This window comes from Geotrypetes seraphini, chromosome 9 (assembly GCF_902459505.1).
Source record: "Geotrypetes seraphini chromosome 9, aGeoSer1.1, whole genome shotgun sequence".
In the NCBI taxonomy this organism is placed as follows: domain Eukaryota; kingdom Metazoa; phylum Chordata; class Amphibia; order Gymnophiona; family Dermophiidae; genus Geotrypetes; species Geotrypetes seraphini.
Window position 1 is genome coordinate 59,567,118 of NC_047092.1, and position 17,497 is coordinate 59,584,614.

Below are 17,497 nucleotides of genomic sequence, written 5' to 3' on the forward strand. Positions count from 1 at the left end.
GCTTGCGCATCTTCAGGGGTTAAGAGCAGAAAAGAACACATCTCAAGGTACTGCTAACACGGGACTCAAGAGAACTGGCGGCAGCCATTCAGGGAGCGGCGCAGGGCTGGGCAGGAGCTCGAAAAGCTCACTCCTGCATGCCGGGTGCACCGCTGGCTGCGAGATCTGAAGCAGCCATCCAGGGAGGGAGGGGCTCATCTCGGGGCAGGAGCGCAGAAATCTCGCTCCTGCCCATACACCACTGGACCACCAGGGGTTTGAAAAGGCGAAAAAAGATACGCGGGGGTGGGGGTGGGTGGGTAAAAAATGTATTAGAATCAGCAGGGACAGGAGACGAGAGGGATCCCTCCTGTCTCAACCTACCAATTCATATGGCAGGCCAGCAGAGGCCTGCATCAAGTCTGGGAGGGGGGTCGGGTGGTCACTGGATGATGACCCAAATATAGGACGAGACCCTCATTTTTGGGCTATTTTTTTGATCCAAAAATCTCATCCTATATTCAAGTATATATGGTAAATCTTCAAAAATTAGAAGTGATATACAATAGATACCTAACACCCCCTTTTACAAAACCACAATAGTAGTTTTTAGCGCAGGCCAGCACGCTGAATGCTTTGCGCTGTTCATGACAATCATAAAGTTTCTATGAGCGTCAGGAGCAGCACAGAGCATTCAGCATGCCGGCCTGCGCTATCGCGGTTTTGTATAAAAGGGAGGGGGGTAAATTTTCCATCTCGTATGATGCTCCTTCTTTGACCTCTTGCTGAATGCTGAGGCCAGATTCTAGGAGTCAGAGACCCTGAATTAAACTTAAAACACATATCTTCAATGTAGTGCACAGATGAGAGTGTCTCTATATAATGACAGCGGCTGTGGGCCAGATTTCTATTGGTATTACAATATATACAGGGTAATAAATGAAAAATCACACACATATAATTTTATTAAAAAAAACAAAAACAGTAGCACATTGGTATATATTTTACTGACTCAATATAATCAGTCTACAGCTATACAAGCCTTGTCGTCTTTAGGGAAAGCAATCTGTCACAGTGTGCACTGAAAATAGGCACAATTTGTCAGCATTCCTTTCCTAAAGGCACATGCTACAAAAGTCTGTCAGAGGCTGTTCCCTCAGCTGCCCTGTATCAAATCTAAAGTGCTAAAGATAGATGCCGATAGACAAATTTCAAGTTTTTACTTGAATAACAGTCATAGTTTGGTTTTATTTGATTGTTTTAGATTGTATTTATGACTGTTTTATGTTATGCTGTGTTTCTTTAAAATTTAACCAGTCAATATTCAGCTGGTGGGGGTTAGACAAATAAGTTAGACTTGGATATTCAATGCTAGGCCCCATGTGGGCCCCGGCATTGGATATCCAGGTGTGACCAGACTGTTGCTGAACACTGGCACTTATGCGGATCCCAGCTGATAGATGAGGTACTTACCTTGATAAGGAGGTGGAGCTGAAGAATGTAAATTTCACATCATTCTGCAATCAACTTGCAAGTAGAGTTTCACTTATTATCAGGACTCATATATATCCTCTGCACCAGAAATTCATCTGGGACTTGTATGGCTATCATTTTCTCTCCCCACCCACCAATTCCAACACTGCTCCCAAATGTTCTCTACAATTCCCAACCCCCTTTCTGCATACAGATATACAGTAGGGGTCTTCTAAGCAAAAGCAATTCTCACTTATTCCTTCCTGCCGCTAGTGGCTCCCTATATTAAAATGTTTCTCACAAGCTCAAGCAATAGTCTCAAATTACTCCTGGAAGTCAGCCTTCCATAATAAAGCACCTCCTGTCAGCTTAAATTGCTATGTATATCAATGAGTAGAACTATTATTATATTGTTACTGGTCTGTTAATTTTCTAGTTTTGTTTCTCTGCAAATGCTTTTGATTATAATCAACCCATTATAGGTACTGTATCCATCTGGAGCCTTGGACCAGATAAGCAAACTGTTTTATTTATACTCATAATTGCAATGTATAAAAACTAGTGGAAGCGTCTACTCAATGAGGTACTTCAAGTAACCTAACACTGAAAAATGGAGAATGTCACAGAAGATTTAAAAAATAAAACCAAAAGTAGATAAAAATCTGCATCAAGATGGCTTGAGATGCAGCTCTCCATTCTCTGAACTTTATGTATCTTTCTTGTTTGATAATATAACCTATTGGAGTGGTCAAGCAAATACCGTAGTAATGTATATTCTTATACTTCTGCTATCTTCAGCATCTTCACGTAGCTCAATTTGTTTATACCTGAGGGATAAAATACAACGGAAAAGGTAAAACCTGACTTACAACTGGACCCCTTCCTCAGGACATACCAAGCCAGTCAGGTTTTCATGATTTCCCATGCATAGTCATTGTGGATATCACCACACAGTGGAGGCAATATATGTAAATTTTTCATGCATATTGATGATGGATATTTTGAAAACTTGACGAGTTGAAAACCCCTGGATTGGCATCTTTCCCCGATGCATCACTAAGAACAGGACCCCTCCCAAATGGCAGGAGGGATGCCCACTCCCTCCTGCCAGACATCACAAACACCGCCACCGCAATAGGCAGAAGGGATACCCACGCCCTCCTGCTGCCAACCCCTACACTTCCCCCCCATGCAATAGGCAGAAGGGATGCCCCCCCTTCCAGCAGCAGGAGGGATGCTCACTCCCTCCCTGCTTCAATTGTCCATCCCAACAATCAAGCTGCCCCACCGGCTGCAGAAGTGATACCCACCCTCATAAACAACCTCCCCCCCACACCTGTGGACCAAAGGCTGGTCCGTGGAATAGAGAGTTGCACGGGGACAGAAATCCCACCCATCCCTGCCCGTCCCCGCCAGGATCCTCTCCGTCCCCACCCATCCCCGTCAGGATCCTCTTTGTCCCTATCCATCCCCGCAAGGAATTACCTCCATCCCTGCCCGATCCCAAAAAAAGCAGCAATTACTTGACAGGATCAATTCCACAATTTCTTTTGTGTTTGCGCTGCTGTTTTCCTTGTGGAATCTCTTTGGTGGAACCCTTTTTTTGTTTTCTGTGCAGGTAATTAACTTATAAACCCCCTCTTTTACTAAGCTGACGTGTCCATTATATTATATGGACAAACCCTGCTTCCAAAGCCTTCCATCCCGTGAGAGTCCCGTGGGCCAGAAGGGGGTCCCCGTGGGAGTCCCATGTGTTAGGGGGGGAGGATTCCCACAGGATTCCCGCGATCCCCATTCCTGTGCAGACCTCTACCGCGGAATGCATACTCCCTCTGGCCAGTAGGCCTGCCTTTTCAAAAGTGTGGGCCTTCCCCTTCCCGCTGAATCCTGGGATGAACCAGGCAGGGGCATAAGGACATTTATTTATTCATTCAATTTTCTATCGTTCTCCCAGGGAAGCTCAAAACGGTTTTACATGAATTTATGCAGGTACTCAAGCATTTTTCCGTGTCTGTCCCAGCAGGCTCGCAATCTAATGTACCTGGGGCAATGGGGGGATTCAGTGACTGGCCCAGGTTCACAAGGAGCAACATGGGTTTGAACCCACAACCTGAGTTTGCTGAAGCTGTAGCTTTAACCACTGCACCACACTCTCTCCATGATTGGCCAAGACACATAAGGCCCCTCCCAGTGCATCCCATCATGCACCAGGAAGGGGGCCTTAGACCACTCCCAAATGCATCCGAGAGGTGGGCCTTTGTTCCACAGGTACATGGAGAGTAGGAGAGAGTGGGTTTCACTTCTGCTACCGGGGCTGGGGTTACACAGAAGAGAGTGGACATCCCTCCTATTGCCAGGGTGGGGCAACTTGGTTGTCAGAGGTGAGCAGCGGTGGCAGAAGTGGGCATCCCTCCTATCATGGTGAGAGGGGGATGGCAAAACGAAGTGGGCATCCTTCCTGCCTCTCACAGTAGGAGTGTATCCACTGCCTAGCAGGCGGGAGTGGGCATCCTTCCTGCCAGTTAGGGGTTCCTCTGCTACAGCTGGCTCACCTTAGCACAGCAGAAGCTGAGTCAGCAGGACACCCTGAAGCCATAATGATTGGGGAAGGGGGGAGTAAAATTCTCCTACCATGATCGAGTGGTCGAGCGGCAAAGACAGGAAGCTGAAATGTAGGCCAGGGTTTTCCAGGCCTACATTTCAGACACCTATCTTAGCTGAATTAGGCGCAAGTCTATAACCAGTGACCTTGAGTGATTGACATGTGACCAGCAGCCGCTTTTAAGGTAGCCACTGACTTGGGCGCTGGGTACAGAATCCAGGCATAAGTGGTCCTATGATAACTTCCCAATGCCTTCTTCATTCCTCTCAAACAAGAAAAACTTATATTGCATTGCAGTTACTGCATGGTTTAGCAAAACAGTCTCAGGGTAACTTTACACCATCAACTATTAGAAACACTAAGTGGCTTCCCTCCTTTCTTTCCAAACCCTGGCTTTTCGCTCCTTTCCGATCTTCATCTCTCGCTCTCTCTCTCTCAATTTATTACCTCACCTCTGTCTAGCATACCAGTGCTTAAAGTAAGTATGCATATAACTATTCTTTGATCTAGAATTCATCAGCTGGGTATACATACCGGACCTTATTGCTCTAAATCAGTGGTCTCTACTTCAAACCCTTTGCAGGGCCACAGTTTGGATTTGTAGGTAGATGGAGGGCCTCATAAAAAATAGCTAATGTCTTATTAAAGACTTGACAATCTTGCATGAGGTAAAACTCTTTATAGTTTATAAATCTTTCTTTTTGGCTAAGTCTTAATAATAATTTTGTAATTTATAGCTAGAGAAACATATGATCAAGAAACTGTTTTATTTTACTTTTCTGATTATGATAAACATACCGAGGGCCTCAAAATAGTATCTGGTGGGCTGCGAGTTTGAGACCAGTGCTCTAAATAAAACTGAACTACTGCTGCTGCTCTAGCCAGGAAAAGGACCACATTTTCAGAAGCAATACTGAAGACTAAATTGAGTTTTAGTATCCTAACATAATCCATACCCAACCAAAAGTAATTAAGAAAAATTACAAACAAAACAAAATCGTAAGTATTTTATTCAGCTCATGCATTCTTTTTGTATGTGCTACCCTCGTTATAGTTATCCAGAGGATTATTATTAACAGAGTATGCTGTGGAAATATGCAGAATAGAAGAACTTCAAACACAAAAATATTACAATGTAAAAGTATTAACACAAATCAAAACAAAAGTACATCAAATGTTTTGATGTTCTAAAAAATATATATTGCACACAATCATAAGGTGGGGATTAAGTCAGAATTTTCCAAATGTAGCAGAACTCGGATACAAATAAAAAATAAAATAGCTTTGGTGCCTGCTCAAAACACTTCCGCTTGATTTTCTTCAGTTCAGTAACCCAAGCTGGTCATTGATTCTCCGGGGAAATTCTCAGCTCCTCAGTATGGATTTGAAATAACGAAATCCTACACCCAGCTCCTCTGCTGACAGATTGCTTTGCTTTTGACACCCAAAAAAGAAGCGGGGGGGGGGGGGGGCAGAAATATATAGCAATCTTCTCTTTGTTGCCTTAAAAATTATTTTAATAAACTTTGGAGCTTCTTACTAAAGTACAATAAGCAGCTAATATACAAATAAGCACACTATTAGCATGGTAGTCTACCACCTTGGCATGCTAAGGGGAAGAACTTGACAGGACTGCATGTTTGCAATTAGCACAGTTAAGGGGTCCTTTTACTAAAGCTTAGCATGTGCTAAGTGTCACATGGGTTATAATTACAAAATAGGATGTACAGCACTTAGCACATGCTTTAGTAGAAGGCACCTAGGTGATGAATTCCCCAAGGGTTATTGTTAAACATTTAAAAAAAAAAAAATACTGAATTCAAATATATAGTAAATGTCATAATTAAAAGAATTGATCAAAAAAATTTGCCTTAGATTTCTTGAAGCTCCAAATATACCAATTATATCACCTAACACTCTTTAATGATATTGCATTTTTGAGTGATAGATTGTAGTATTATCATATCTATTTAAATAGATATTCAATGTAGTACTCATAAGATCTTTTAGATGTGCTTCCATGAGCAACAATGCATGCAATATAGAATTTTTTGCACTGCAATCTTCATTGGATCAAGCTTTAATATTCTAAAATCGCACTTAGCTTTTACAAGTCTTGAAAAAATGCTATTAGGTAGGGACATATTGCTCCAACATGTTTCACCTCGCGGCTTTTTCAAGGAAGTCCTCCCCCCAACTTGTTTTACATTGCCATCCCAATTCACTCTAATGCAAATTGGGGGGACTTCTTGGAAAAAAACCACAAAGTGAAACATGTTCCTACCTGACAGCATTTTTCAAAATTTCTAAAAGCTAAATGCAATTTCAAAATTGATTTTAGAATTCACTGATTGGGTTGTATACACACACACACACATCATCAGAGACGGGGCAGAGCAAATCAGGGCAGTAGAAGGCCCCGAAGCAGTATGTGTGTAGCGCTGCAGACACTGCTGGAGTTGGCAGGTTTGGAGTCGGGACCGCGGGAAGGGAAGGGGGGGGGCGATAAGGGACTACGTAAGCCGGTCAGACATCGGGAAGGGATGGGAGGGTCAGAGTGTGAAGAACTTACTTGATGAGTGAGTGGGGAGCCGGCCAAGCGTCAGGAGTCTTTTTTGTCAGCGCTTCTCTTCCCGGGCCGCTATTTAGTTCAGCTGCCAGGGCTGTTTGGATCCACGATTCACTTTGGGTTCTGCTGCTGCGAGCGTGGGGTTGTTTTAAGCACGCATACGCACTCTTGCCAGCCACGGACATACAGATCAGGGAACACGCGATAAGAGTGCGCATGCGCGCTTAGCTTTTTATTATATTAGATATATATAAAACAAAGAAAATATTAAAAAAGAATGCTTGGCCAAACATACCAATAGCATATTGCTTTTTAAAGAGGATTCTGAACCCTTGTAGAATTTATGTTCAGAAGCCAATGCTTCAAATTCCATATTTTGTTCACTATGGGTTTCTTTTACAAAGTCATGATAGAGGTTTTTAGCACAGGCCAGCAAGGTAATTGCTCCGATACTCATAGAAATTCTACAAGTGTTGGAGCATTTACCTCATTGGTCCACAGTAAAAACCTTTACTGCGGCTTTGTAAAAACGGATGTGTTTAATCCATATTCTTTTCAAAAGGCTTATATGAAGTATTCTGTAGATCTGCTAGGCAGTAATTTGTCTCGGGTGTTCCATCTTAATTTTTCCAAAAGAAAATCAGACACCGCAAATCCTTTCTGCAAAAAAGCTCTGTAAAGGAAAGCAAACAAAATACTGGAGGGCCCTTTTTAATAAGCATTTTACTCCCAGACACAAAAATGGGAGAAAGTGTTTAGCAAACAGACCCCTCAGACAATATTCTGGGCGATAAGCATAAAAGTATTAGAAAATGTGAGCATCTGTTTTACCTTCACAGCACTTACAGGCCAATGCTTGGGAGAAATTCAGCACTGTTCACCATGGTAAACAACTTTAAAAATGTTCAACACTAATAGCATGCAAATTGTATGCATGCTAGTAGTGATGAGCACTGGGAAGTTATTTTTTTGGTAAGGAAGAGGAACATGGAACATGACTGGCACAAGAGCTGCACTGTAAGCAAAGATCTTGTGCATATGACCAGTCAAGAACTCCAATATCCACGCTCCATTCCCACACAGATTGCCTGTTTGACTAAAAACAGACAGCAAAGTTTGCAGTGTCTTGTTTGGAGGAGAAAACAAAAGTTTGGGAAAGCTCTGCTGGCCCTTTTCATGACTCAAGCAGTGGCCAGATTTGAAATTGAACAGAGTAGAGCCTGCCTCCATGTTGAGAAAGCCCACTCCAAAGTGCATGGCTAGCTCCGTCACACACAGACCTCTACTCAACTCCTTCCCGCATCAAAGAGCAGGGGGATGCTGCCTGGCAATGTCCCAGCTCATCTTACAATCATTCCAATCCTATCCTTAACATCAGATCTGAGAGGTAATGGCAGAATTTGTGCACTGTTTCTAAGCATTGGGAAGGAATAGCTAAACACCTCGTTTGACTAAATCTACATACAATTTGCACTGATCTTTAGCACCTATGCTGTTCCCTGCGCTGATGCCCTCTGAACATGTGTACAGCCTAGCACGTTAGGTTCTGAGCATTGGCCAGCCAAGAAGCAAAACTGAAAGGTTTAGTACCAAATTCTTTAATCCTATTTTCAAAATTAGAGATTCTCTGGATTTGAACCTGTAACTCTGGCTCATAGTGAGGGACTAGGAGCAGATTAAAAAGAGCAGCTCCACTAGAGCTGAGCTAGGAGGGGAACCTATGCTATTTTAGCCAGGCTGATTATATAAATTCTCTTATCACTGTAGAGAGTCATACACATGTTAGAACTAGATAGCATTTATAAGGTCCATAAGATTTCTATAAACATTTTGGAAAGTAACTTTTCTTATGCATTCAGATTTTAGAGAATTTGATTCCAGTTTTTAAAAAACTGGGCAGAAGAAACAGTTCAGTTAAAATAAAAAGCTAATATGCAAGGCCAAATGAGCTAAGGATTTTTCCCCCTTTGGCTTAACAACAAATACATATACTTTAACTAAATAACTGAAACTCTACCCCTAGTGGGGAAAATCAGTACGAGGCCTGTTAAGTCAGTGAATGTTCACAGATCTTACCCCCTCCTCCTGTTAGATAAGAAACACAGTGCTCACTGAAATACAAGACCCTTTGCATATTACCGTACTACTGCTTTCATGCTTTGGAAAAATTGGACAGAAGATACACAAGAGTTTTGTATGACCCCAAGTAATAATAGTTAAATCAATACTGTTAGAGTTTGGGAAGCACTGTATTATATATTTGTTATTAAACAAAATGTTTAATCAGTTACAGAGATTGCACCTTTTATGAAAAAAAGGATGTCTTAAGCATTTTTCTTCCACAAAGGGCTTATATTAGATAGGCAAACTGTAGGTGCCTCAGGGATATTTGGCAAGATATGTCTCAAACATTACTAGTTTGCAACTCTACTCTTTTTTTGCCAGTCTCCAAAAAAAAAAAAGGTAACCAGAATTAAATTACTCTAAAGTCTCATAAATAGCATCCATCTTTCTAAAAGAAAATTTCCAAAAAAGATTCAGCGGTATGTTTTCAGATAACCAACATTTTCTAGTCCAGAGGACATATTAACTATCTTCTAAGTCATTTGTTACTGCTGTATCTTCTTGCATTAAGAGAAATTAGTTCTAGAACACAACACACTTTTAAATAACAAGTTTATCATGTCTCGAGTGACTAACAATTTCATCTGTTTACATCTGCACACAAAGGAAACCCAGAGAGCAAAACAGTTTACTGTCCTGAGCAGTCTGTGTATGTAGTGACCATGTTTCCTCTACGTTGAGTAACAGTCCTACAATGCTTGCTAGACCCATGAAATCCACTTTCAGTTCGCACAGTGTGCCTGTGGCTGTTGTCAAAGCCGCTAAATGAAAACATTTTCTCCATGTCTTCAAACATATCATCAAATAGTCCACCACCAAAAGAAAATTCCTGGAAGTGACGCCTTTGCCGGTTATGAGCCTCCTGGTGACTACGGAAATGATTTTCAAAATGCTTCCCAGAATGAGCATTGTGGTTTTCACCAAAAAAGTCAAAGTCTTTAAATAAATCATCAAAATTGAAGTTAAAGGAGTGATGAAATGGGTTTCCGGAGCTACTTCTTCTGCCACCTACATTTGTAAAAGCTTCATGACCTAACTGGTCATATTCTCTTCTCTTAGTCTCATCCGACAGGATTTCATAAGCTGTAGAATCACAACAACCAGATATTAGTTTAAACTGTTAAGAAACCTGTACCAATTTTATCTTAAACTGATTTTCCTTTTAAAAACACACTATGTTATTCTAACGTCTGGAATAAAAAATGTCTCATGGTACTCACACATCAAGAAACAGACTTTCTTCCAATGTCTTTTAAACATTTGTAATACATCAGGTATGTATGCACTTGTAAGCAGAGCTGGAAAAATCTTGGATACCAAGCCACCTAAAATGAGCTACCTGCACTTAAGCAAGAACTTTCCACCAGTGGACAAAAAGGAGAGGAGAGGAGTTGGATCCCAGTCAGAGAAGCTATTATTTTATTTATACAAGTTTCTAAGCTATCAATTGTCTGACATAAGTCATTTGAGAATGTTAATAAAAAGTACATAGAACAAAACTTGTATGCATCTCATCACTATGGCAATACTCATAACCCTTCCATATCTGCATGCATGTGCTTTTCCCTGTGTGTTGTTGGTTATTATATAGAACTAACAACAGATTTCTCAGATACCTTTGGAAAAATTAGATCTTTAACCATTTCTAAAAGAAAAGTAACTTTTCTTCAGCCTCTTCTGTTTACTAGCCAGTAGTTGGACTGCCCCAATAATAGCTCTTCTTGCTTATTATCAGAATATGTTTTTCACACCTATCTTTTTTCCATCTGAGAATACTTACCTCCTCTTCTACAAAACCGCGCTAGCGGTTTCTAGCCCGGGGATCATGCTGAATGGCCCACGCTGCTCCCGAAGCTCATAGGAACTCAATGAGTGTCAGGAGCAGCGCGGGCCATTCAGCGTGGCTCCTCTCTGCTCTAAAAACCACTAGAATAGTTTTGTAGAAGGGGGGGGGTAGGGTAATGGAATAAGGTAAATGGAGCTCAGGTACTATCCTTGGATAAAGCATAACAGTGAAATCAGCTGTCATTGGAAATGCAGGCTGAAGAAAGAAGAAGAAAAAAAAAAGTAATTTCTTTCAGAAAATGTTAAAGACCTTATTTTTTTAAGGGTGTCTAAGATGTGTGCGTTTATAGCGATGACTGGAACTTTTGTCCAAGACTGCCTGGTAGCGCTATAGAAATGATTTGTAGTAGTAATTATTCTCCCTAGGGAAGGAATCATTGAGAAAAAATTGTTTTATGAATATTATCAGTGATGAGATGCATATATATTTAATATTTACTTTCATTGTTGACTGAAGTATTTTGAGGTTGTTAAAATTGCAGCTCTTGAGAACTGGGAGGTATATCACTATATTATGTGCAGCCTAGGCCTTACCCTTCATCTACATCAGGGGTAGGCAATTCCGGTTCTCGAGTCAGGTCAGGTTTTCAGGATATCCACAATAAATATACTGTATAGGAAATTGATTTGCATGCACTGCCTCCTTGTGGATATCCTGAAAACCTGATCTGGCTCCAGCTCTCGAGGACCGGAATTGCCTACCCCTGCCCTAAGAGATGACAACCAATTGTCCATGTGGCAGGAGGCTTGCCATATTGCTGTATGCACATAAAGAGCAAGCTTCAGAGTTTCAACAACAGACTTTCCAGACAAGGTTCAACTGTTCAATTTAAACTGCCAACCACATAAAAAATAAAATGTAAGTGTATTACAAAAATACAGAGATAATGAGGAAAAGACTGGCAAAGAGTTTAACGTGCGCCTGCACAGTTCAAACCAGTGACTTTCCACCTCTGCTCTGAAAGGCTTTATGCACACAACCAAAGGTGGAGCCATTCCAGCCAGAAGCATGAGTAAATTCAACATTTCACCAATTCTTTAATTTTATCTTAGCAGGATAAGCTCAGGTGAGGATTCAACCTCTTATAACCAGTTCAGAAGCCGTTTTTTGCTAGTCACAAACAAAACATACTGAAAAGATATTCATGAATTTATACAAAATTTTTTGTTTGAAAATGAAAGGCAGAGAAATATATGGGAATGCTTAAAAAAGAAGTCCTACTTACAAAATATTCAAAACAAATCTCAAGATGCTAACTATTTATCATCATAATACATAATCTTACATGGGGTGTGCCTCAAAAATTGTGTTCAGTTATTATGAACATTAAAAGAATTGTAGGGGTGAATTCTTCCTCACACTTAAGGTTAGGCCTCTCTGATGTCAAGAAGCCTGAACCATCTTTTGCAAGAAAAGAATTCATCTTTGCTGTCTGCTGCCAGTGTGAATCTGGAGGAGGTATGAGCTGCTATGATGTGTGTGTCTTTTCTTATCTTTGGAAGGCACCTTTCAAGGCCTGTACAAAAATATACACAGAAAGGCTATTGATTCAGGTTCTATTTTTCAATTGGTCCTAGAGGGGTCATCTGACAAAAACTAAAGAGAAAGGTGTCTAATAATGATTAGTCTATGCTGGGATGTAAGGAAGCTTGGATCCAAGCGTAGGTTTCTCTACAAACACTTTATTAATAAGAACTGATAAGTTACCTCTTGTGACCGGCTCTCGGCTGAGAGTAAAAACACAGAACTGCTTTTTATACAGATCTGGTTTCTATCGCATAAGAAACTTTGGCAGACAGACACTACAGCTTTTCCAGTGACTAAAGGACTGTTCCTAATTAGAAAAAATTTTATCATCTGCTGCGCTGAGGAAAACGAACAGATTCTATCTCCCTGGTCTACTGAGGCCTAATCTAAAGGGTGAGAAAAGGGATTATCTATTTTATCAGCTGGGCTAGATAGAAGAATATTGGTTATGGATAAGGAATGTTAAGCTACTTTGGTGATAAGCTTTATTAGACTGCTGCTATTATCAGGATTTATTTCTATAAGGAATTATACCTAGTGTGTAAGAATTAGTCATATTTACTAATTACTCAGTGAGTATTGTGTGATAATTATGTGCTGAGATATACATATTCAGATATATTGTGAACAATAATTAGTTATTTACTGCTGGCTTGTGAATTATATTTTTATATCTATAATAAAAATCTTTCATATAGCTCTGGCCTCTGTATTCGTATAAGCAGGCATAAATTCCGAATCCGTGATAGTAATTATGGGTTGTCCTAGAAACGAGATGTGCACGGCACTAATTTGTTATACCCATAAATCTGCTTACAGAATGACCACAACTCATCCTTGACATACCGGAGCTCATGTGCTAAGCAGTCACCACATGTTAATCCACACATTACTACTCCTTTGACAGTACTAATTGCATACCTTATTATGGGTTGGAAAATGTGCACAAACATACTATAGTTACCACAGGCAAGTTTATGCACTGGAGGGCCTCATAGTATGTTCAGAATAGAAAAACAAACAAAAAAAACCAAACACACAGCAGTTTTATTATGTATATAGCAAATAACAAAACCTTACCTTCTGCGATTTCTTGGAATTTTGCTTCTGCATCAGGACTCTTGTTTTTGTCTGGGTGATACTTCATGGCTAGCTTGTGAAAAGCTTTTTTGATCTGTCGCTCAGAGGCATTTTTTGGAATTCCCAAAACATCATAGTAACTCTTTTTAGCCAAAATCAATTCCGATATCATTAAAATGCAAATTGCAAATGTGAAGACAGATTGCATATGTGCAGTTGCCATTGTAAACTATTCCTGAGGGGGAAAAAAAGCACATGTATCAACAGTTGATCACTACAAAAAAAGTTATAAGCTTGAAAGTAAAATGTATAAACTCTTGGATGCATATTTGATAAGCAATGCTAACATTACATTACTAGTCCTGTATACTACATAGGCACTAAGGAATACCCAAAGGTGTTAACAGTTATTTTCTTTTTTAACATGAGTGCTTAATATTTAAAGCAGAAAGACTGAGTAAAAAAAAAGTTCAAGAGGAAATTTGGGGGTATAATCCCCCCACAAAAAAAAAAAAAAATAGAGCAAACAAGTTGTCCACAACAGAACATTTAATTTTTTGTTTCTAGTAACTTGCCTTTCCTCCAGAGATTATCATAAAGATGAGGGGGGGGGGGGGGATTTTATATATATCAACTGGGAAACATCCCTGGGTAGTTGAGATCCTGGCACTATGAACTTTTTTCTGAATTGGAAACACAAAAAAATGGGAGGAAAACATTAGATCAAAAAATAAGCGATAGCATGAGTTAAGTAGTAACTATGTGGAACATAAAGGTCAGGATCATTCTTCCATGAGCCATCATCCTCGTTTCCTTAATTAGTTTGATATGCCTGGTATCCAACTTCTTAATCTACTCTGACCATATAACTATAAATCTATTTTTAAAAAGTCTTTTACTGTCTACACTTGGTGAACAAGGTAACAAAACCCACTTATTAAAAAAAACTATTGGAGACACCCTAATAAGCACAGCTTAAAGAACTGCAACCTTGTAATGGAACTACATTTTTATAAAACATAAGAAATAGATTAGCTACTATAGAAAACAAAACCTTGAATTAACACACTCTCAGCTTGTGAGGGAAAAAAAAAAAAAGCGGCCGACCACTGGAAAGGACATCTGTAGTAGAAAGAAGAGCTCGACTTTGGTGCAATTATAAAATCTTAAGATGGCCAGACAAGTAGAAAATTGATCTGTGAAAGCCAGAAGTATGCTTGGGAGCAAGAGAATGGCCAGCAAGAAAAAGATGAGATATGCGTATGTATAAGTTTCTAGTGAGACCCCATTTAGAGTACAGCTCCAGAGACAGCATCTTCAAAAGGAGATAAACAGGATGGAGTTGGTCCAGAAGGTAGCTACTAAAATGGTCAGTGCTCATCATAAAACACAAAGGGACAGATTTAAAGATCTCAATATGTTTACTTTGAAAGAAAGGGAGAGATGGCACACATTTAAATACTTATTTAGCATAAATGTACATGCAGTGACAAGTGCAGGGAAGCTCGGAAAGAAAAGGACAAGTGATGACGGTGAAAGAGACAGATTCAAAGGTAATCTAAGGAAATACTAACGGACAAGCTGGTTGGTGTGAACAGCCTCTTGGTGGAGGTAGAAAAGACTGCACCAGAAATCTCTAATGGAGAGAAACAGATTTACAAAAGAACATAAGAATAGCCTTATTGGGTCAGACCAATGGTCCATCAAGCCAAGTAGCCCATTCTCACGATGGCCAATCCAGGCCACTAGTACCTGGCAAAAACTCAAAGTAGCAACATTCCATGCTACCGATCCAGGGCAAGCAGTGGCTTCCCCCCATGTTTTTCCTCAACAACAGACTATGGACTTTTCCTCAAGGAAATTGTCCAAACTTTTCTTAAAACCAGCTATCTGCTTATACCACAACCTCTGGCAATGTGTTCAAGAACTTAACTAGATTTCTTCCTGTTGGTTGTAAAAGTATTTCCCTGTATCTTCGAGTCTCCCCTAGTCTTTGTAATTTTTAACAGAGTAAAAAATCGATCCACTTGAACCCATTCTACTCCACTCAGGATTTTGTAGACTTCAATCCTATCTCTCCTGAGCTGTCTCTTTTCCAAGCTGAAGAGTTCTAACCTTTTTAGTCTTTCCTCATACGAGAGGAGTTCCATTTGCTTTTAGCATCTTGGTCACTCTTCTTTGAACCTTTTCTAGTGCCGCTATATATATCTTTCTTGAAATAAGGAGACCAGAACTGAATGCAATACTCCAAGTGAGGCCGCACCATGGAGCAATACAGAGGCATTATAAAATTCTTAGTCTTGTTAACCATCCTTTTTAAAATAATTCCTAGCATCTTGTTTACTTTTTTTGGCCACTACCACACATAGGGCAGAAGGTTTTATCGTATTGTCTACAATGACACCCAGATTCTTTTCTTGGGTGCTAACCCCCCCCCCCCATGGTGGACCCTTAGCATCTGGTAACTGTGATTTGGGTTATTCTTCCCAATGAGCATCATTATGTATTTGGCAACATTAAATTTCATCTGCCACTTGGACGCCCCTTCTTCTAATTTCCTAAGATCTGCCTGTAATTTTTCACAACCTGCTTGCATTTTAACAACTTTGAACAGTTTAGTGTCATCTGCAAATTTAATCACCTCACTCGTAGTTCCAATTTCCAGATCATTTATAAATAAGTTAAATAGCACCGGTCCCAGTACAGATCTCTACAGTACTCCACTGTTTAACCCTACCCTGTTTTCTATCCAATAACCAATTCCAACTCCACAACTGAACTTTGCCACCTATCCCATAACTCTTTAATTTTCTCAGGAGCCTCTCATGAGGAACTCTGTCAAAAGCTTTCTGAAAATCTAGGTACACTACATCAACCGGTACACCTTTATCTACACCTTCAAAGTAGTTAAGCAAATTTGCGAGGCAACACCTCCCTTGGCTGAACTCAAGCTGACTATTACATTAAATCATGTTTGTCTAAGTGTTCCACAATTTTATTTTTTAAAATTGCTTCCATTGGTAATGAATGGGCAGATGGATAGAGATCATTATCATTTTCTCTGTTTAAGTTTGGATACAGAATTACCTATAAAGCTAAAAAGTAAATATTATTAAATACAGATGCATAGTATTTAGGTCTTTATTAAAGACAATGTAATTCTGTGATTACATTCCATACATTCTTGTATTTGCTGCTTTACATTCTTTCAATTAAGTGAGATTAAGGAGCTTTACTTACGGGTTTAAAATTCATGTACCTCCCCACCAAAAAAAGCATCTTAACTTATAAATGCAAAGCTAACTTTACTACCATTACTATACTCCAAATCTAGATGAGTTTTCTCTTCCAAACGGTTCTATCGCTTTCCTGCATTCTAAAGTGTTTCAAATCACATATTCATTCTTCTTTCATAACAAGGAATCCTTAATGTTATTTTTCAGTTCTTCGATTATGCTCTACGTGTTTTTACTGAAACTCAGATAAGGTCCCACGTTGAAATGAAGCATACAAAGTCAACAGGAGCTATTGTAAAAAAAACCAAGAGGACTCGTGAATGCAAATTGTGTAACTCGCCCGCGTGAAACACTTGGAAGTTCGAATCCAAGACAGTCAATTAACCACAAAAAGTAAATACCGTATACCTCCTATGGAAAAACGTATCTGAAAAGCAGAGACCGTAAAAAAACAAAACCGAAACTAGAACATGTCTAAAGCTCCAAACAAGAGGCTGACTTTTCACCAACACAATTTGGAAGCCTCACATCCTAAATTAAACCAAGCACCAGTCCCAGCCCTCTCCCCCCCCTAAGGCGTACATATTAAAATACATTTCCATACACTAAACGCAAAATAATTCGTACCTAATAATACTCAAAAGAAGAGAAGGAGCAACCGAATGCTTAGCTCTAATCCTAAACCTCCATTCCTACTCAGCGTCCTCCAGCTTTGATACATTCCGAAATCCCAAAAATAGCTATCGGAACAAGGCACCATCAGGGCCCCCCCTTCCCTCGTGAGCCGGGCGCTTCGAATACCACACATTGCCGCCAACCATTTCTTTTCCCAGCAGCGCTGCGTGAAAACCCCGCCTCATTCTACCAACAGAGAAAAAACAACTAGAGAATTATTATCGTTACCTGAACGGCTGTTAGCCCGCACGCCACTTCGGAACTCCAGAAAGCCCAACCGCTGAAGCGTACCCGTTATCCTGCTCTGTACGCGCCAGTCTCCACCCGCCAGCTCAGCTACACCCCGCTCTGATCTCCACGAATCACTGCCTTACTGGCTCCCTCTG

The 17,497-nt window shown here is 40.2% G+C and overlaps 1 protein-coding gene across 3 annotated transcripts; it reads right to left on the bottom strand.

Annotated features, from left to right (window-relative positions):
* Positions 1 to 5,046: 5,046 nt before the first annotated feature.
* On the bottom strand, positions 5,047 to 17,496 carry DNAJB9 (DnaJ heat shock protein family (Hsp40) member B9). 3 transcript variants are annotated; one of them, XM_033958576.1, is made up of 3 exons: positions 17,340 to 17,496; positions 13,201 to 13,435; positions 9,376 to 9,830 (listed from the first exon to the last, which is right to left on the bottom strand). In XM_033958576.1, the coding sequence occupies exons 2-3, from the start codon at positions 13,421 to 13,423 to the stop codon at positions 9,376 to 9,378; spliced, it is 678 nt and encodes a 225-aa protein (XP_033814467.1). In that variant the 5' UTR covers positions 13,424 to 13,435; positions 17,340 to 17,496. The 3 variants fall into 3 exon arrangements, with proteins under 3 accessions (XP_033814469.1, XP_033814467.1, XP_033814468.1); XM_033958577.1 differs by lacking the exon at positions 17,340 to 17,496 and adding an exon at positions 17,064 to 17,211; XM_033958578.1 differs by lacking the exon at positions 17,340 to 17,496 and having other exon boundaries at positions 5,047 to 9,830; positions 13,201 to 13,423.
* Between the last annotated feature and the right edge of the window lies 1 nt (position 17,497).

Excerpts from the sequence above, each read along its gene's own strand:
- DNAJB9 (XM_033958578.1), bottom strand. The coding sequence starts at position 13,423 with ATGGCAACTGCACATATGCAATCTGTCTTCACATTTGCAATTTGCATT. Across the intron at positions 9,831-13,200 it reads ATTCCAAGAAATCGCAGAAG|CTTATGAAATCCTGTCGGAT; the intron begins GTAAGGTTTTGT and ends GTGATTCTACAG.